Source organism: Hibiscus syriacus, unplaced genomic scaffold, assembly GCF_006381635.1.
Source record: "Hibiscus syriacus cultivar Baekdansim isolate YM2019G1 unplaced genomic scaffold, ASM638163v2 tig00112231_pilon, whole genome shotgun sequence".
In the NCBI taxonomy this organism is placed as follows: domain Eukaryota; kingdom Viridiplantae; phylum Streptophyta; class Magnoliopsida; order Malvales; family Malvaceae; genus Hibiscus; species Hibiscus syriacus.
The window spans coordinates 2,181,963-2,203,904 of record NW_024063276.1 but is presented as its reverse complement, the minus strand read 5'-3'; the positions used below and the strand labels follow the sequence as shown (position 1 = coordinate 2,203,904).

The following is a 21,942-nucleotide window of genomic DNA, read 5'->3' as shown; positions in this document are numbered from 1 at the left end:
AGCATCTTCTGAAGGTGTTCTTTGAGTTATCTGATCTGGTATGGTAAGAACCCCAAAACCAATCATTGGATTTAGAAGATGAACGACATGATCTTCTTCATTAATAAGCTTATTTTCAAGTTTCCTTTGTTTCTTCCTTTTCCAAAAAAATCATAGCCCGAGTTTCGCCTTTTATTGTAATTGGTGTCACTGCATAATGGCTTCCTATCTTCTACCAGAAGAAGTGCGTCAGCAGCTTTAGCCATTTGAGCAGCACATATAAAATCTTTCAACTCTGCAATTGATGAATCCGGACCACATCTCTCCATGAATATTGAGCCCTCAGCCTCTGAGTACCCTATTTTTGTCAAGTATAACAGTTTATTCCCCTCATCAGAATTAGAATTCAGGATTTCCTCGGTATCAGAAGAACTATCAATATCTGTGAAATCATCCTGAAAGATCGCTTCATAATCAGATGAGTAGTTATCAGAATCAACATGTTGCATGGATGCAGACTTTTCAAGAGGCTTCACTGAAAACAAGGTTCACTGTGTCGGTCTGGAATGAATTACCAAGCGATTTATACCACTCTGTCCGACTAGGTTCCTCCAGATCCAAAAAATTGGGCAATTCATTCATAAGAGGCACATATCTCAGACATTTTCGTCAGAATGATTGATTACTTCTTAAACAACATGAAAAGAATTCCTCAGGTTATATGACAAATATTGTTTAGTGACACTAGAATGAGAAAATAGATTTGGGGCACGAATAAAGCCACAAGTACCCACCATAATACACTGTCAAAATTGGACCTCGTGAGGATCATGATATTAAAATCAAACAAACATTGAAAGTAAGCCTTACAGTTTTGAAGGCCCAATTCAGACATATCCATGCAGGATATCTTGAAAGCCCATTTCAACCAGAAAAAGAATGGTGGGGTATTTTGAAAGCTCATAGTAATACAAATATTTACTCATCAAGAAGTAATGTTGAGCACACTTTTAACATCTGTATTAACAAATGTTGGGGCATGTTAAAGGTTACTTTTGACAGATTCATATGGAACATTTTAAAGGCTCGGATTAACAAGAAGCAAATGTCGGGGCATGCTGAAAGCCCATTTCAATCAGAATTAGGACTGTTGATGCATTTTTGAACGTTCGTATCAGCAATGCTGGGACATGCTGAAGGCCCATATCATCATGTGTTAAAGATCATTGATTTGAGAAAATATTTCCAATGAGACAGAAAGATATGAAGAATGAAAATGATAAAACAGTGACAGTCGAGCTGACTATACAAAATTGCTTCGTTCATCAGGCAATTGCATTAGAATCTTGTTGTTGAACAAATATCTACTCAGCAAGTATGGTTTCAAATACCCAATCTTCTTAAACCATGTGTCACATGACAGTGTGTTCTTTGTTAAACTACATCACAGTTGCATAGATAAAGATGGTCCCCAGGCATACCATTCGATCTAGGGTTCAGTTCCTCAAAATCTCGACTTTTAATTTTGTATTCCGTGTGTCGGTGATGATTGGAAATATTTCTTTGAGATTCTTAGAAATTAGTTTCAACCATACTGTTAAGGTTACGAAGCTGTTTTACACATCAGTTCTTGTTTGAATTTTATCCTTATTCCCGTTGTTACTGGGGTTATCATTGCCAACTAGGCTGAACTGAGTTTTCATCCATTTGGTTTTATCATGTGCGTTTCATCCCCAATGACAAGAATTCCATGGTTATCGTTCTGTACATGGGTCCTATAGCTTATGTGTTTCTACTTCCTACAATGCTCGCTATGGAAGAAAATGTGATCAATATTACCCTTTCCCAAGACAATATCAAGATCAGTTGGTATCTCTTATTCAATACGACACTAGCATATTTTGTGAATTTGACCAACTTTTTAGTCATAACAACATCTCACTTATATTCCCACTGAGTTTTGTTCTCAAGTGGTCTTGTGATATCATATAAAAGCTTTGAACAATGTGCAAAGAGCTTCCTTGACCATAAATTTGTGCATAAGCCACAGGAAAAGATGAATGTGTTATTAAATGTTTTATGAATATCTGGGCAGAAACCGCATGAGAATGATGAATGTGTTGTCAAATGTTTTACGAGCCTCTAAGCATAAGCCACAGGAAATGATGAATGCATTGTCAAGTGTTTTACGAACCAGTAATTATGGTGCTGAACCAATGTTGCTATCATATGGTGTTTCCATTTGTTGATCCAATATGAAGTTTGTATTCTTCAACCATAAGGTTAGAAGTGAGAAATGATGAAGATTTCTTTCCACAGAAGGGAAGCTTAAAATTTTAACAACAAGAAACTAGTGGAGCCAACTAAGGTTGAACAACATGTTGTTGTTAAGTATCTTGATATGATATGGTCCAAGTTGCCTTATTTGAGATTTGATTAAATGTATAGACATGAAAGGAATTAGGATAAATCCACTTTGTGATGTGTTTCAAGAGTCACATCAGAACAGATATTGCTCTCCTAATTAATCTCTGATGAATTGGGCATATCTACATCTACACTCTTCAAAGATGATAGATTCTCTCTTCAAAGATGATAGATTCTCTTTTCGAAGATGAAAGCTTTATCGGATTTTTACACAAGTCCAAGCAAAGAAAGTTGGTTTTATCCAAGATAAAATGGGGCATCAAAGTCATAGTTCTGACTACGGAAAGAGTTCCATAAATGAAACATTTCTTCTGAGACTTTCATGAAGCAAAGAAAACACGAGGATATAAGTTGATCAAATGGTTCTTCAGAAATACAAGCTTGATAGCATAGGTTGCTACACTGATATCCAAAGGTATCCTTGGCAATAAATAATGAAGTGAAGGAAGACCAAGTTCACCACTTTGAAGTCAAATGAAGATTGCACAAACATTCATTCATTCATAAGAACATCATTTGCATAACAGAAAATGCATTACATTGCTACATTTAATTGCATTCAAACATAAGGTTTTGCAGATTTTCATATGAAAAAGAAGATTCATGGTGAAAAATACCTTACAAGAAGAAGGTATTCAAAACCGCAAATGCAGGAATCACGCAGGAATCACGCAAATGCAGGTTTTGGGGCATGTTACCCAATCAACAAATTATTTCAATGAGAAAACGCTTTCCAAAGTTTCTCATTTAATCTTTTCTAAAATGAAATTGTTGAAAAGTAAAAAAACGATTTCTATAGTTTTTTATAGTAAACTATTTCCAACATCCGTAAGCCTTGCAGTGCAGGATGTTTTCAAAAAGCCTTCGGGAGCTTTTTGATGTTTTTAAAGCCTCAGGGTCATCTGTAAGACCTACAGTGCATGATGTTTTCAAAAAGCCTTCGAGAGCTTTTTGATCTTAAAGCCTCAGGGTCATCTGTAAGACCTACAGTGCATGATGTTATCAAAAAGCCTTCAGAAGCTTTTTGATCTTAAAGCCTCAAGGTCATCTGTAAGACCTACAGTGCATGATGTTATCAAAAAGCCTTCAGAAGCTTTTTGATCTTAAAGCCTCAAGGTCATCTGTAAGACCTACAGTGCATGATGTTTTCAAAAAGCCTTCGGGAGCTTTTTGATCTTAAAGCCTCAGGGCCATCTGTAAGACCTACAGTGCATGATGTTATCAAAAATCCTTCAGAAGCTTTTTGATCTTATAGCCTCAGGGTCATCTGTAAGACCTACAGTGCATGATGTTTTCAAAAAGCCTTCGGGAGCTTTTTGATCTTAAAGCCTCAAGGTCATCTGTAAGCCCTACAGTGCAAGATGATAAGACCTCAGGGCCATTCATAAGACCTCTGGGCAGAATGTTTTCAATATTTCCAGAAGAGTTCATAATGAGAAGAGCTTGTTCAACCTTTTGCATGAATCTATCACAGAAGAAGATAGATCAACACCAACTTTTCCAGAGAAAGTTCATAATGAGAAGAACTTATCTGAAGAGGAAGAAGAAGTTCATAATAAGAAGAATTTGTTCAACCTTACCTTAATTCATCACATATGGAGTTGAATCAACAAATCCCTCTTTTGAAGATCAGCATTTCCAGAAGGAGTTCATAATGAGAAGAACTCATCTGAAAAAGAAGAAAAAGTTCATAATGAGAAGAATTTGTTCAACTTTTTGCTAGATTTCATCATGGAAGAAGATAAATTGTCATCCCCAGTGGAAGAATGGAAGAGTTCATAATGAGAAGAACTAATCTAAACAAAGAAGAACTTGTTCAACATTTCCATCTTAATCAAGAGAAGTCAAATGAACAAAAATTTATTGTCTTTTCGTCTTTGCCCTATTCTTGTTAACACAAGAATGAGCAAAGAGGGGCAGCTGTAGACACTAAATTTTTACCCGAACATCCCCCTCCATCCAGCAACCCCTCCACACATCATTTCCAGCAGCTTCCAGTAAGCAGCCCCTCCACGCATCAGTTGCAGCAGCTTCCAGCACTGCCAGGTGATCCAACGCCCTGCTGCCACGCTGAAGCCTCCAGAAGCCAGCTGCCTTGTCCACGTTGCTACCCTATGGTGAGTCACCACCATAGTTCGGTGACTCACCGAGGGCCATTCCTTTAACTGGTCCGAAGAAGACACCTACGAGGCCTATAAATGGCCATCTCCTGTAGAGAAGAAAAGAAAAAAAAAAGAGGAGACACAGAGCAAGAACGAGGAGGAAAAATAGAGATCCAACAGCAACAAAAACCACCCAAAAATTGAAACAAAGAAAAGAGAAGTCTTACCGAGGAAGCTACAACGCTACCAGAGCCTTCACACATCACCGAAAACCTTCGAAAACAGAAGATATCTTCCTAGATTTGCTCCAATCGGGGGCTATTTAAGAAAAAGGGTTACCAGAATCGTCGTTAGGACGGTCCGATCTATATTTTAGTGTAATATTATATTTTTCGACCACCAGAGGCGGTGGTCGACGGTAGGATTAGCGGCGGTGATCGGCGCCGGATTCCCTCCAGCGAGGGAATACCACAGAGGGTAGAGAGAGTTCTCATCTCTCTCAAATATAGAGAGAATGAGAAATGGCCTTAGGCCGAATGGGTTAAGGGTATAAATACCCTCACCAAAACGATGTAGTTTTGGTGAGGGCCTCAGTGTAATTTCGAATAAGGTTTAACCTTTTCCGCTACCCTTGTAACTTTGTAACATTACATTTTAGTCACTTTAATCAAGCTTCAAACCTTTTAATTCGGACTCTTAATGTTATTTCTTTATAATTTAGTCACTGACATAAATATTTTAGACAAATAACTGATTTAGTCCTTTAATTCTAATTAATTTTATTTTAATCCCGAATACATGTTTTAAATTTATTTTAATTTGATATACGAATTTGATATAATTTTAATCTAGTCACTAAATTAATAAATAGGTAAAATAGCATGCTTAACCCCTTTAATATTAAATAATTAATTGCAAATTAGATTATTTAATTTTAAAATGTTATAATTTAGTTACTAATTTTAATACTTTAAGTTAATTACTAGTTTTTTATTTATAATTTTAATTTCATTATTTTTAGTTATTGTTTTTATTATTATTATTATGTATAATATAAAAATATAATAATATTTGTTTATTTATTTTTATTTGTTTTTTTATTAAATAAAAATAAAAATCCTATTTATTTAATTTTATAAATTACTTTTAAGAAAAATAATCATATTTTGATATTTATTTATTTTTTAATATCGAAGAAAAGAGCTGTCTTAAAGCATCTAGAAGCCCTTTTATGATATTTCTAAATAATTAGATATCTCTTATATTTATATATTAATATATTTTTGTAAAATTATAAATTTGAAAATAACATAATTATAAATTAAATATATCTTTGAATTCTTAAATTTTCAATAATAGAGACAATTTATAATTAAAAAGTACCAATTTTGGGCGTTGTAGGGGTGTTAATCATTCCCTAAACGTAACCGACCACGAATCCCTTTTTTATTATTAAAAAGAACGAATTTTTGGTTAAAACGCAGATCAATTTATCTTTTAACTGATGTTTTCTTAAGAACTCTTTTAAAAGATATTTTTTAGGTATTCGACCTACCTGGCCCAAAAGGCCGATGGCGACTCCCAAAATATTTTTTAAATCAAAATCATTTATTTATTCGTTTTATTTTTCTCACCAAATTAAAAATTCGTACCCGGACGAAAGCCGGTTACGACACCTCGATATTGGCCGGTGAAGCTAACGATGCTGCTAAGGACCTTGATGACTTTGTCATCAAAGTTGATGAAATTATTACTGGCTCTCGTTTTGGTTTACCATCTATATAATTCTCTGAACGTGCGTATAAGAAGATAGATGCCAACATGGCCAATGCGTTGATCCTGAAGTTGTTAGGAAGAAACATAGGGCTGAGTACCCTCTCTAATAAAGTCTATAGTATGTGGCATCCGTCTCAAAAATTCACCCTAATGGATCTTGAGAATGGATATTTTTTGGCTAGGATCAAGAATGAGGAAGACTACATTAAGGTTTTGGCTGAGGGACCCTTGATTATCTATGGCCAATACCTCACTGTTCATCCTTGGACGATGGATTTTCGATCGTCTTATCCTTACCCAACGTCTGTCATTGCCTGAATTCGATTCCCTGGGCTTCTCGAATATTTGTATAAAAAATTCTCCACAGTATTGGAGTTTGGTTGGTAAGATTGCTAAACTTGATTTTCATAATGAGACTAGCCATCGATGTAGATTTGCAAGGGTTGCAGTTTATATTAACCTTACTAGACCGCTCATTTCTAAGGATATTGTGAAAGATAAAATTCAAATAGTGGAATATGAAAACTTGCCACTTATTTTCTTTTCATGTGGTCGATTCAAACACCTGAAGGAGGCTTGTAGTTTTACAAATCCGACCATCGCTTCCTTTACTTTATCTTCGGAGGTTCCTCATACCACGACTAATAATAGTAAGAAGAATCATCTCCTGTGGTCTAGTAATCAACCCGAAGTTAACAGGCATGCTCAGAGAATGCTGATTATGGACCTTGGATGGTGGTGGAGAGGCACTGTCGGCGTCATCCTACAGATTCTGCCAAGACTCCGGCTAACGCTAGCGCTTTTATGGCAACTAGTAATCAGAAATAAACTGGATTGAGATTTGGGATCCTAACGGCTAGCTCTATTCGAAATGGGAAGTCCATAGTTAATTCAGAAAATAATGGAGCTGATTATCATGACAAACCTTCAACGAATCCTTCGACCACTATTAAAGAAATTTTTCAATCAACTTCTACCCTTAACCCAAATCACGTGATCTTTAATAGCATTCACAATAGACCCACCACTATAGAGTTACATAACCACAAAGTTCCCATATGAGTCATAAAAATTCCTTGGATAAATCCAAGCTAAGTGTCAATATTTCAGTGGAGCCCACTCATTTGGTTTCCAAATCAAAATCTGCTCAAATTGATATGGTTCCCAACAAGGGACAAGTTAATAACTCCATGCACGTGGAAAGTTCTCCTAAACCCATGCAACTATCTTCATCATCCCAGTATTACACTACTGGACAAGCTGAAATGGTAAGTATTAATGGAGCAAGTTTCCAATCCAACACTAAACCCATTTTCGTTAATTCTTTAGGTATGGAAGGACAGCAGAAGCCTTTCTCACTTGATCCAATCCATCATAAAGTGATAGCATTCAACAGGGATCAGTCTACTGTTGGTTCTAAAGACCCTACAAACACAGCGCAACCCAGTAAAAAAAGACTGAGCACCTCTAAAGGAAGAGTTGTTCCTTATACAATTCGAAATAAAGGACCCAGACTCGAAGCTGATACTCAAAGTCGACCTTTCATGCGTGAAACTGTTAATGAAGTGGTGCAAAACCTTCAGTGACACCCCAAGAATCAAAGTCAGACAATACCTCTGAACGTCGATGCCATGGGCATTGATAATTAAGGTTACTTTTCTAAACCATTTGATTATGGATGTTAGATTAATGTCATGGAATTGTCAGGGTTGTGGCAATAGCAAGTTTCCGAGGATTCTGAAGGAATATACATCTGAGCATAGACCACATATAGTTGCCGTACTTAAACCTCATATTAGCGGTAAGAAGGCGGATCAAGTTATCGAGAGAACTGGTTTCAATAGCTCGTTTAGAGTTGAAGCTGCCAGTTTCTCATGAAGGATCTGGGTCCTTTGGAATAACACCTTTAAAGTGGAAAAGGTGGTTGTCCACCACCAGTTCATCACTGCCAAAATTATTTTAAATAATCACACTAACCCTTTTCTTGTTACTATAGTGTATGGTAATCCTGACAAGAAGAAACACCTTGCTTTGTGGAAGGATTTATGCAATGTGCATAGGCCTGTAAACGAACTGATCGCACATGAACGGAAGTATGCTCATGTTCATTCATTTAATAAATAAACGAACATAAATGAACACGAACATAAACGAACAAAATTTTTTTTGTTCATGTTCGTTTATTAAGGAATATAACTTGTTCATGTTCGTTCATTTAATAAATAAACGAACACGAATATAAACGAACATAAACGTTGGAGACCCTACCTAGGGGTGTAAACCAGCCGAGTGAAGCTCGAGTATTGCTGAGCTTGACTCGAACTCGAAAACTTTCAAAGTCAGCTCGACTCGAAAACTCACGAGCTTAAAATTATCAAGTTCGACTCGAACTCGAAATATAATATTGAAACTCGACTCGAACTCGACAAGACTCGAACTCAAAAAAAATTTAAGAGCTCGATTAAAACTTGAGTCTCGAGCTCGATTGATGCTCGATTGAAGCTCGATTCAAGCTCGACATTGCCCCAAGCGCAAAGATGCTTAAACCTATTCTCCCCCATATTCTTTTATATAAGTTACCAACCCCGATCTGATTTGTTTGCTACTGATGTGGGATTGAATATCGTTTCTCCACTTTCTTTCTTCCTCTCTCCTTCAATAACAGTCGAGATGAACACAGATTGTGTTTCATGTGATTGCTAACCTTAATCCTTGGGGATCAAACAAACATGTCCTTAGCTTCGTGCTATGTAGAAGTTGAAAATTGGGACTCCTCTTTGCTCATCGGATAACCAACTGGTGGCGCAGTTACATAGGATTCCGGTGCAGTGGATGTTGACGGTGCTGGGTATGCAGCTTATGGATCGTTCAAAAAGAACTAAACCATGTTAATATTGTTGGGTTTTCCAAATAAAATTGGGTTAATTATAGAGTTGGTCATCAGAATATCAGATAAATTAATATTTTTAAGATACTTACAAATTGGTCACCAAAATTGATTTAAGAAGATTGGGTTAAACATAAATGAATGAACATAAACGAACATAACCGAACGAACATAAACGAACATAACCGAACGTTCACGAACATAAATGAACGAACGAGACCTATGTTCATGTTCGTTCATTTAATTAAACGAACACAAAATCTTGTTCATGTTCGTTATAAATAAACGCACATAAACGAACTTCCCGCCGCACGGTTCATGAACGATTCGCTGAACGTTCAGTTCATTTACAGGCCTAAATGTGCAGGTTCCGAGAAACATGACATGGATTATTGCGGGCGATTTCAATGTTATTTTGTTGAGCAACGAGAAGAGAGGTGGTGCAATATGTGGTTATGGGTGTAGATATTTCCATGAGTTTTTGCACCGTCATAATCTTATCGACCTGGGGTTTAAAGGACCCCATTTTAGGTGGACGAGGAAGGGTTCTTGAACGCTTCGATCGCATGGTAGCTAACGAGGAGTGGTCTAAACTGGCTCTAAACACGTTCATCCAACAACTTCCGTGTCTCAAATCTGATCATCGACCACTACTCCTTCATTCGGCTGGAACTCTATCCCAACGGCTCCCCCGCACATTCAGATTTTTAGCAGGGTGGATTAAAAATCCCAAATTCCATGATTTTGTTCGAGAAAACTGGGCTGTTGAAGGTAATATCATACATACACTTCATGACTTTTCTGATTTACTTAAAGGTTGGAACATGGATGTTTATGGGCACATATTTAAGGAGAAAAGAAAGTTTTTGTACCTGTTGGCTTAAATTCAATCCAAGCTCGAATGGCGAACAATGACTGAACTATTAATAAGGAAATGGAAATTCACTCCAAACTGGAAGACCTGCTCGATCATGAGGAGCTCCTATGGTTCCAAAAGTCGAGGACTTCTTGGATCCTTAAGGGTGATCGCAATACCAAATTTTCCATAGTCGAGCGCTATTTAAACGCAAAGCTAATCGATTACAAGACCTCAAATTAAATAATGATGAGTGGTGTTTTGAGGACGACAATCTTCGCACAAAGGCAATCTCGTTCTTTACTTCTTTATACCGTGATAATGGTTGCAGAACTGGGGGTTTCCCAATCTATGGCTCGTTTTCCAAATTATCGGAAGTGGATGCTCGTGGTCTTGACGCTCTAGTTACTAACGAGGATGTAAAGGCTGCTCTGTTTGATATAAATCCTTTAAAAGCTCCCGAAAAAGACGGTTTACATACTCTATTTTTTCAGAGTCAATGGAGCACGGTAGGTCAATTGGTTTGCAATTGGATTAAAGGTATTTTCGATGGTAAGCCTATTAATACCGAGGTTAATAAAATGCTTCTCGTTCTCATACCTAAGGTTGATGGTCCTTAATCTTTTTCTGATTTACGTCCTATTAGTTTATGCAATGTTCTTTACAAATTGATCATGAAAATTATTGCTAACAGATTTAAAGTTGTCTTCCCTAAAATTATTGTTCCGAATCAAGTAAGCTTTATTGTAGGAATGAACATTACCGATAATATTCTGGTAGACCAAGAAGTAATTCATTTCATAAGGGAAAAAAAGGCAACACCATGTGGATGGCGGTCAAGGTTGATTTGGAGAAGGCTTATCATAGTGTGGGGTGGGACTTTTTGTTCGACTCCTTAAATGACATGGGCAGGCCAAGTAATATTCATCGTGTTATCATGAAAGCAGTTTCCACCTCTACAATGCAAATTCTTTGGAACAGATCCCTCAGGGAGGAATTCAAACCCATTAGAGGAATTCGTTAGGGCTGTTCACTATCTCCATATCTTTTTGTTTTATGTATGGAACACTAGGTCAAAGCATCAAATATGCCATGGACGCTGGCCTTTAGGCCTATTATTCTTACGAGAGGTAACCCCCCTTTATCTCACTTTTTTCCCTGACGATCTGATTTTATTTTGCAGAGCAAGTTCACATCAAGCACATTTATTAGGAGCTATCCTCGACCAATTTAGCCTTTTTTCGGGTCACAAAGTTAACTCAAGGAAAACAAGGGTTTTCTTCGCTGCTAATGTTGATCTATCCGAAGCGGACAATTTATGTAACTCTCTTGGTTTCCAACTTTCGACCGATCTTGGAAAATATCTTGGCATACCCCTGTTTCACAAAAGGGTGACAAAAACACTTTCCATTTCATAGTTGAAAAAGTGCAACATAAACTTAGTAATTGGGTGGCATCTAAATTGTCTCTAGCAGACCGAGTCACTCTCGCTCGCTCAACTTTGCTTGCTATTCCAAATTATGTTATGCACTCTGTTGCTATTCCTAGAGGTGTTTGTGACCAACTGGAACAAATCGCTCGAAGATTTATCTAGGGCGGATCGAGAAACACACCTAAAGTTGCTCTGGTGAAGTGTGAGACCTATTGTCAACCTACTGAGCATGGTGGTCTTGGATTAAGGCCCCTTCGAGCTTAAAACAATGCTTTCCTGGTTAAGTTAGGATTTAACTTCATCATGAAACCCGATGCTTTATGGTCCAGGATCATGAGAGCCAAATATAAAATTAAGGATAAATATCCATAAGCATTGAAGTGAAAAGTGGTTCTTTTATTTGGAAATCACTCACCCTAATTTGACCTATTATGTGTGATAGTGTTAGTTGGCCTATAAAAAATGGTCGCACGACCAACTTTTGGTTCAATTCTTGGATCACTGGTATGAGCTTGCTGGCTGACAACATCAACACGAATCAACTTCATTTCCCTTAAGCTTTCGTTCGTGATTTGATTACTAGTGATGGAGGTTGAGATGTTCAACGTTTGCATCAATTACTCCCTATTGACCTTGTCCAGCGTGTGTTAGGAACTCCTCCTCCCTCATATGATTTAGGCGAGGATCTTCCGTTGTGGTGCTGGGATCAGTCGGGATTGTGCTCTGTGAAATATGCCTTTGTGTGTACCTAGAAGGATAGTTGGGATGAGCTTGATGCAAAATGGAAGTTAGCATGGAGTTTCAATGGCCCACTGAGGATTAGACAGTTCATATAGTTACTTCTCCATTACCGACTTATGACCAATATCGAACGAAAAAGACGAGGTCTTACGGATAATGATCGTTGTCTGTTGTGTGGCGCTGAGGAGGAATCATTACCCATATCCTCAGGGACTGTCACCAAGCCCGAGCAATATGGAACCATATTATTCCAGCTCAATCTTCTTCTTTATATTTTTTACTGCCATTATTTGATTGGTTGCACCTTAATCTTTCTAACTTTGCAGGGAACGATACTATGGATTATCACTGAAGACACCTTTTTGGGATCCTTAATTGGAAGCTTTGGAAGCATCGCAATAATGTAGTGTTTAACGGGCAAATTATGCTTCCTCCAATCCCCTTCTATCGGGCAAAGCTTGGGCATGCTGGATCAAACAAGGCAAGGCAAGGCTATGTATACAACCCAACTTGTTCAACATAGATGCTCGACCAAATGGAAGCCTCATTCTCTGGGATTTTTAAAGTTAAAAACGGATGAAGCGATGCAACCGAGCTCCATGGAAGCGGCTAGTGGAGGTGTATTTCGAGATAAGAATGGTAAGTGGAACGTTGGATATAGCAGGAGAATCGACAAATGCACTACCCTTCAAGCCGAATATGGGTTGTTGCAAATGGTCTTGAACTTGCTTGGCAACATAGCTTCCGACATATTGTAATCAACACCGATAATATTCAAGTGGTTTGCAATCTCAACTCTCCTCCCAGTCGTTTGATCCTACGCTTCTTAGGAGAATCCGTGCTCTTTTCAACCAGTCCTGAAGTGTTAGAATCAGTCACACTCCGAGGGAAGCTAATCGACTTTCTGACTACCTTGCTCGCAAGGGATATTTCCGAAGCATAGAGATTTCCACGCTCACTCAGTCCCCTCAGAAAGCTCATCACGTTTTTAATTCAGACCTGACTAATATGCTAGATCAATCTACCCATTAATTTTGTGGCTATCTTTGTTACAACAAAAAAAAAAAAAGAATTAAGGACCTAAATCTTGAAATGAAAAACAGTAACGCACTATCAAAATTCCAGCTTTCGAACACCATTGAATTCCTAGCTTTCCATACAGACCACAAAACAACTCCCGATATAAACTTCCAAATAGAAGACGAGGACATTAGATTAGACCAAGAACACAGTAAGGACTTGGGGTCGTTGGGAAAAACTGATGAAATATCTCATACCCTTAAAAATTTATTCCACAGCTCCCCTGCAACTGGACATAAAATGAAAAGATGTTGAATTGTTTCTTCCTCCTTAAGGCATAAGGGACAAAGAACATTATCCACGGGAACCCCTCTTTTCCTCAGCTCCACTCTAATAGCCACTTTATGATGAGATAACTGCCATAAAAATGTTTGAACTCTGGGAGGAGCGAATCCAGACCACACCCACTTATTCCACTGATAATTCCCTCCAGTTATGCAAGACAGTACCAATCTACATGATTTAACCGAGAACATACAATCACCTTTCCTTGACCAAGCCAAAAAGTCATCGACTGAATCAGTTAAAACAATATTACAATCAAAGACATTAAAGAAATCCATTGATCCAATTCATAGTCGCATAAATTCCTCCTTAAACGAATGTTCCACACCCAACCATTGTTTTCCTAACTACCAAAATCAACAACTATTCCCCATTTATTGGTAGATAGAGCAAAGATCCTAGGAAATTGAAATTTCAGAGTTGAGTTGTTAACCCAAACATCATTCCAAAATGCAATTGACCTACCATTCCCCACTTGAATCTTCGAATTTGACCCCAAATAATCTCCAATAGCGTCATTTTTCTCGTAATTGTTCATAAAGCCTCTCCATATCCAAGAATCTTGAGGAGTAACAACCTTACTAATAGAAAGAGATAAGTTACTGATATTATGTTTGCAACAAATCATCTTTTTCCATTGGGAATCTTTCTCATTTGTAAACTTCTAAACCCATTTTCCGAGTAACACTCTATTAATCAAACTCAAATCCAAGCCACCCTCATCAAATGGTTGACACACCAAACTCCAATTAACCCAATGAATTCGATGCTTTACTGGACCACCCCCACAGGAATTTAGCCATTATTGAGTTCATCTTTTGATTAACCTTAGGAGGAATTATGAAAATAGATAGATAGAAAATCGACAAAGAGGACAACACAACCTTTACCAAGATCAATCTCCCAGCCATCGATAGAGTTGAAGCTTTCCAGCCTGCTAACTTGGTATAAAAATTCTGTATTACTGGTTCCCACAACAGTTCTGAAATTTTGATTGTACCTATCGGAAGGCCAAGGTAAGTCATAGGAAAAACACCCACCCCACAACCTGCAGCGAAAGCACAATCCCTTAAAATATCCTTTTCCAAATTAACACCATACAACTTGCTCTTGGAAAGATTAAGGTCTAACCCTGACATTAAGCTGAAAACCCTCAGCACTCTCCTAATGTTAAGAATTTGAGTTGGAGAATCCTTGTAGAAAAGGATTAAATCATCTGCAAATTGCAAGTGAGTTAATCGTAAAAGATTATCAACCCTCCCAATGCTGAACCCTTCAAACATACCACAATTAACAACCTTTGTCAACATTAAATTCAATAATTCCCCTATGATATTGAACAAGAGCGGAGACAAATTGCATCACTGTCTTAACCCTTTACCCATCTTAAATTCCTCTATAGGAGAGACGTTAACTAGAACTGAGATAGAAGCAGATGAAATACAATGTTCGATCCATGAAATCCACTTATCTCCAAAACCCATAACTTTCAATAGCCTCAATAAAATCGGCTATTCCACCGAATCATAAGCTCTTTAAAAATCAACTTTGAAAATAACACATTTCCTCCCCTTATTTCTCTAAAAATCAATGGCTTCATTAGCTAAAAAAAGAACATTCAAGCAGGCGCCTTCCAGGGATAAAGGCAAACTGTGAGAGGCTTATAGTGTCTTGAATAACTGAAATAAGCCTTTTGGATAAGACTTTGGAGATAATTTTATACAGGCTGCCAACTAAGCTTATTGGTTTATAATCTTCAATACCTATAGGATTTAGAGTCTTGGGGATCAAAGTTATGAAAGCATGATTGACCCCATGCTCCTAATTCCTTCCATTATGAAAATAATCAACAAATTTCATAATGTGAGCCTTCAGGTTTATCTAGAATTTCTTGAAGAAACCCATCATGAACCTATCTGGACCCGGTGCTTTGGATCTGTCCGAATGAAAAATTACCTCCCAAACTTCATGCTCAGTGAAATTCCTTTTAAGAACCTTATTTGTACATGATTCAATTTCGCAAAATTTAGATTTAATTCGTCCACCTCTAAAGTTGCTTTTGAATTGTAGTTTTGCTTGAAGTAATCTAAAATACAGCCTCTCAACTGCACCGGATCTGAAATAACATCACCAGCTACCTTCAACGATGAAATGGTATTAATGTTGTTTCTATTCAGAGCACATAAGTGAAAAAACTTGGTGTTTCTATCCCCTCGTTATTCCGCTTCAATCTTGACCTCTGAAGCCAAATACTCTACTCCTTCCTATGCAAGTACCACAGTTCCTTTCTCGATGTACCAAGCAGCTCCTTTCTGAATAAATATCCACCACTCTGAAACTTTAGCTCCAGGTCGTTAATTTTTGCTTCCAATTCTGAAATATCCTCTGAAATCCCCCTATGGTAACTTCTTGGCCAATTCCTGATAGCCTGCTTAATTCCTTTCAGAAGTGTAAACAACCCGCTACAACCGTTATCCTTCCTCAAATTTAAGAAAGAATTTTCAACGACCCCCGTAAACCCCTCTCCCTCTAGCAAATAGTTGAAAAACCGAAACGGCTTAGGACCCCAATCATTGCATTCTTCTACTAGTACCATCGGATTGTGATCCGAGAGGGATTTGGGTAGCATTCTTTAGATCACATTACGAAAATGATTTAATAGTGAACCACTTATCAGAAATCTATCTAGCCTTACCCAAGTTGGAGACTCTCTGAAATTGCACCAAGTGAATCTCCCCTTACTAACAATAAATCCATCAGATTCAAACGATGAACAAACGACCTAAACATCTCCATGGAATGCCAATTATGTGTAAATCCACATTTCTCCTCAGGAACCAAATATGCATTAAAATCCCCCCAATACAGACAGGGAGATTCAAGCTTTGAACGAAACACAAAAACTCCTTGAAAAACTCCTCTTTGTCAGTCTCCACTGAAGGACCATACACATTTATAATAACACATTCAAAATTACTCAACTTTAACTTCCCTGTTAAAGCCATAAATCTTATCTGCTTATATTCCGTGCTGAACTCAAATAGATCCTCATTCCACAAACACATCAAGCCACCTGCAGAACCATCAGCTGTAATAGAGCTCCCACATCTCAGCAAATTGGCCCCTAGCTTCCTTCTCAATCCAGTTCGGCAAACATTAAGTTTATTTTCCTGCAAAAGCAAAATGGACGGCTTTTCTCTAATAACCAGTCTTGCCACAACTCTGATTTTTTCTTTTTTTCCCCAGCCCCCTAACATTCCAAGAAATAATTTTTAATTTTGACATATGATTTGATTATCGTTAACCACCACAATAAATATGAATGAAACGATCAGGGACCTTTTCGAGACCCCTTCATCTGCAACTTAAATATTTCATCTTCTAGAATCTATTGCTCCCCTTTAAAAGAAATTCCCAGCATGTCACAAACCTCCCTAGTAGCAACAACTTCCATCCTAGCTTCAGCAAATTCTTGAGAAGACTGTGAATGGTCCCTGACATGTTCCAAAGAATCCCTGACCATACTACCAATCACCCTTCTATAAACTCTATCAAAAAAGTTTATTGTAACTTCATCAACCGAGCACACACTTCCTGAATGAGAAGGTGAAACTCTTAACTTTCTCTGGTTAGTAGAGATATTTGAACAATAAAGAGCTTGAGCAGGATTTTCTGAAGAGGCCATAAAGATCTCCTTAGCTAAACTAGAGCCATCCTAGATTGCTCCAGAACTGGTTCCATCTCGGATCACCTAGATTCTGTCTCTTCCACTCGAATTTGGGAAGCTATCATCCTTACAGCTGCACAAATGATCCTCCATAACCATCTTTATTTTTTTAGGACCGACCGGATTATTCCCAGAAACAAAATTCCCATGGCTACTTCTCTGCCCACAAGATTGTTCAATATCCAACTGGACATCCTGTTCTCCTTGGATGAGATCCTTCTCCTCCCTTAAAGTCTTTCTCCTCAACCTAGAATCAACATCCTCTACCTCAAGCATAGGATAGGCTGAACTGTTATTAGGTTGCAGTATAAATTTTTCCCCAGTCCATTTTATATTATACGCAGGCCTAGGAAGACGTAAATCCTTAGTAATGGCAAGAGTAACCTCATTATCCTCTGGTTGGGCATTTTCATATGTGAAAAATAATTCTCTCAGACTCATACCCAAGTGATTTCCCAATTGAGAAGTCCTATTATCCATAAAACCTAACGACCCACAATGTGATGTTCCTGCTTTTGACTTACTCGAGGAAGCATGTCTCTCACTAACTCCATATTAGCCACAATTATGACCAATATTCAACCAGGACAAAACTTTAGTCCTAGAATTCTCTGTTCTCTCATTTTTATCTGTTGCTAGAATATGAGAATGAACATCCTCCACCTTGGAAAGGACGTAATTACTGTTTACCTTTTTTGAAAATTTATCATCCTTCCTACTCCACAACTCCTCTGGTTGAATCACCCCAGACCTGATGAAGATCTTGAGTTTGAACGATCTACCGTAAGAGCCTACAATAGCCATTTCTGGGACATCAAATGGACTCTCCACCCTGAGCAAAACTTTTACTGATGATAGATCAGATCTGTTCTTTGATTCTTCCTTAAAACATATAAACCTTCCCATGTCCTAGTAAATTTTTCCAAGAAAGCCTCATTCCAGCACAGAAGAGGCAAACCACATATTTCTACCTAGCACAGATCCAAAGGAACTCCATTCTCATTCAGAACTGGAGGCGACCAATCAAAACAAGAAGATAGCTCAACCTTCTTATTCTCCCAAACATAAGAGAACTCATCAATCGACTCAAAAGTGATGAAGCAAGCCTTCCATGCATAACCCTAACTCAAAACATGGACTCCCAAACCCTCTATCTTCAAAGCATCCTTTATCGACTCATAACTCAAATCTGGTTTCATTAACCTAGTTAATGATCATTTAACTCAATCCGAATTAACTGTCGGAATATACAACTCCCAAACATTCCTCCCTCCACTTGCTTTCTTTTTGACACCATCCAGGTTTGACCCTGAGACTTGTACTCTTATCATGTTGGTATCAGACTGCACAACCTCCTTGTACAATCTATCATCCCTAAAAATTTTCATCGACAGTGCATTCCTCCTAGTGTTAGAAGTCTCATACTTTCCAGACATACTCCCCAACGTCCTCTTCCCAACATCAACCTCCCTCCTACTTGCCTTATGGTACTTAGCAACCCCTATAAAGATTCTTCTCCCATCGAACCACTTCCCATTGATAGACTAAACTTCTTTCTTCCTACTTTCCTCATCAGCGAATTGAACAAAAGCAAAAGTAGTGGACTTATAATTTGATTTCTCTAAACAATGAGGAATGAAAATCCTCAGAATCTGACCATAAGGACTAAAGAAATCCCTTAATACACGCCTTGAGACTCTCTTACTAAGATTGTTAATGAACAAAGTCTATTACTCAACAGAGAAAATGGACATTTCCAAAGCTTCTCTCGCTCTCTCTCTACCCAGCGTGCTCATTTCATGTGCGAGATGGCTGAACCATACATCCACAAAACTTCTTTTGAGTTCTAGTCTTTCTCCAGATCTTACTGCGACAGGAATGAGACAATGCATGATCTTGTTGTGTTACCCCATCTAACCACTCTCGCCAAAAACCCCTCACTCTCTAAAGCTTTCTCAGCGAACTCCAAATCAAGATTCTCTTTAATCAATCCTACAAGAGACAGATCGAGGTAGAATGTGAAACTCAAGCAGACCACCTCACTGTCCCTCTTTACTACTTGGACTTCCTCGCTTTCAGATACCTCCTTCAATCTCGCGACATCCTCCAATGCCATATTTTTCTCCAGCGTCCATTCCTCCTCCGGCCTTATCGCCTTTTCCTGCATCCTGATTCCCTCCGTAATCGGGAACCCATCCGCCACCTTTTCACCTCGAACGACCTCCACGTACTTTCTAGAGTCTCTGGTCTTGTTTGGCCAAACCTTAAGAACTCTTCCTTTCATGATGCCGATTTATGCGCTCCTGAAAGCGGGACCTCTCTCTAAACCTGTTTTCCCCTACTCTAGGAAAACATAGCCTTTGCCGGATATCTCGCCATCGTGACCGAAATGGTTCGATCCTCTAATATCTTCTTATTCATTCTCCTTATGGCCACATCCATATGTCTTCAGGAAGCAAAGTGCACGAAGGCGAATATAGAGCTCCTATATCTAGGTTTTTTATTGTCTGACGGAATGAAGATAGAAGTCACCTTCCCATATTGACCGAAAGCTTCCCTCAACGCTTCTCTCGAAACCCGCTTACTTAGGTTGTCCACAAATGCCGTCCATTCCTCCCTGAGATCGCCGTTTCTCTCATCTAACCTTCTAACCCTGGCATTCTTTTGCTTGTGTCTTTTGCATTTTACTTCAGCCACAACTTCTTGGGCTATTGAAACTGTAGCATTGATTATCCAAGCAAAATATGAAAATGTAGTTACTTTTCAAAATTTTGAGGTTTGACTTGTTGCTTCTTAGGCCAGTAATTGGAACTCTTGAAGAGATTAATGTTTAGTATAAAGAATTGGCTTTTTATCATCTGATTGTGTAATTACCTCACATAGCTTATATTGACTTTTTCTAGTTGCATTATTTGGTCAATCATCACCTTTGCCTTGGGCTGCTAAAACTTTGATATTTGATTCACAGCTTTGTAAGCGAACAAATTGAAACTCTTGAAGAGATTGATGTTGAGTATAAAGAATTGGCTTTAGAATCCGGTATACAAAATTGGGGTCGTGTTCCCGCATTAGGATGTGAAGCAATGTTTAGATCAGATCTCGCTGATGCTGTAATTGAGAGTCTTCCATATGTGGGAGCTATGGCAGTTTCAAATCTTGAAGCTAGACAGGTACTTTAAAGCTTTCCACTATATTCTTATAATTTAAGAGAAGTGCCTTTTCTAGAGCATTGAAATATGGCTTGGATTTATTGAATATATGAAGACTTAAATACGTTTTGAATGTATACATGCTGCAACTAAGCTTATTTGCATGAAAAAGTGCATGGTTGTATCTTGCATAACAGTGATGCCTTGATGTGTTTCATTTATGCACTTGAGTGATGGGACTGTAAGGAACTTCAGATCGTAGTACAGAATTACTGTTTCCTAAAATCACATGGCAACTTTTGAAATCTTGACGGGATAAATTAGTTTAGGTCTGGTACCCCACTGGTGGTGCATTTTTACTGGTCAATGTTATAAAATGAACTCCCGAGTAAGTGAACGATGAAAGGACTTGTAATACCTCAAAGAAGAGTTAGGTCTATAAATAAGATTGGTTATTGTGGCAATACAAAAATGACATCGTGTTGTTTCAATTGCACAATGCTACCATGGTTTGACATTGTGTTTTTGTGCAGTCGTTAGTTCCCCTGGGCAGTGTGGAGGAGTTTTTGGCAACTTATGATTCGCAACAAAGGGAGCTCCCACCACCTGTGATAGTTTGGGAATGGGGTTGGACGAAAAGTGCTGAAACTTGGAATGGCAGAGCAGCCATGCTGGCAGTGCTTGTGCTGTTGCTACTCGAGGTCACAACCGGATAGGGATTTCTGCATCAGTGGGGGATATTGCCCTTGTTCCACTAAATCCGACACACTCGTAATGAAGATAAGTGTAAATTTTGATATGATAAGCAGCAATTTATATACATTGTATTAGAGAATATGTTCATAGATAAAATACGTGGGAATTGGGTGTCGAGATTCAATGCATTAAGATCACACACTGATGCAGGGAATAGTTTTTAAGTCTTTGAGACACAATAAGCTCTGCATGCAATTTTAGTTGTGTGTGAAAACTGAAAAGGGAATGCCGGTCTTGTAATCTCTCTCTCAAATTCAATCTTTATTATCTTTCTTTCTTGACAATGGAGATCACTTATCTATATTTATACATAAGGCTTTGTTGTTATCACGGGTCAATTTGATACGGAATCAGTTGGTAAATTATTAAAATATCTCTATTTTTGAAAATTAATATTATTATAAGGATGTTTTTAACTTTTTCATATAATTTTTAAGTAAAACTAAAATATTATTTAACATTTGAACATCGGAGACCAATCGATTCATATTAAATTCTTTCGTCATTCCACTAATAATCAGGCAGATCTGAGTGAAGGAAAATGTTGTTGCATTCATCAGTTATGTTATGGCAATGGTTTCGGCGGCTGTCGAGGTTTGCTGTTTTATTTCTAACCTTACTTGATCAGAGGTGGACCCAATTGGATTGTGTATAATATCATACCTAATTATCTAGGCTTGTAAACGAACCAAACGTTAAGCGAACCAATCGTGAATCGTTCGTTGGAAAGTTCGTTTATGTTCGT

General features: G+C 38.0%; 1 protein-coding gene across 2 annotated transcripts; it reads left to right on the top strand.

Annotated features, from left to right (window-relative positions):
* The first annotated feature begins 1,732 nt into the window (after positions 1 to 1,732).
* LOC120176253 (ferrochelatase-2, chloroplastic-like) lies at positions 1,733 to 21,253 on the top strand. 2 transcript variants are annotated; one of them, XM_039182708.1, is made up of 4 exons: positions 1,733 to 1,743; positions 4,912 to 4,916; positions 20,196 to 20,462; positions 20,975 to 21,253. In XM_039182708.1, the coding sequence occupies exons 3-4, from the start codon at positions 20,376 to 20,378 to the stop codon at positions 21,155 to 21,157; spliced, it is 270 nt and encodes an 89-aa protein (XP_039038639.1). In that variant the 5' UTR covers positions 1,733 to 1,743; positions 4,912 to 4,916; positions 20,196 to 20,375; the 3' UTR covers positions 21,158 to 21,253. The 2 variants fall into 2 exon arrangements, with proteins under 2 accessions (XP_039038639.1, XP_039038638.1); XM_039182707.1 differs by lacking the exons at positions 1,733 to 1,743; positions 4,912 to 4,916 and having other exon boundaries at positions 19,957 to 20,462.
* The last annotated feature ends 689 nt before the right edge of the window (positions 21,254 to 21,942 follow it).

Excerpts from the sequence above, each read along its gene's own strand:
- LOC120176253 (XM_039182708.1), top strand. The coding sequence starts at position 20,376 with ATGTTTAGATCAGATCTCGCTGATGCTGTAATTGAGAGTCTTCCATAT. Across the intron at positions 20,463-20,974 it reads CAAATCTTGAAGCTAGACAG|TCGTTAGTTCCCCTGGGCAG; the intron begins GTACTTTAAAGC and ends GTTTTTGTGCAG.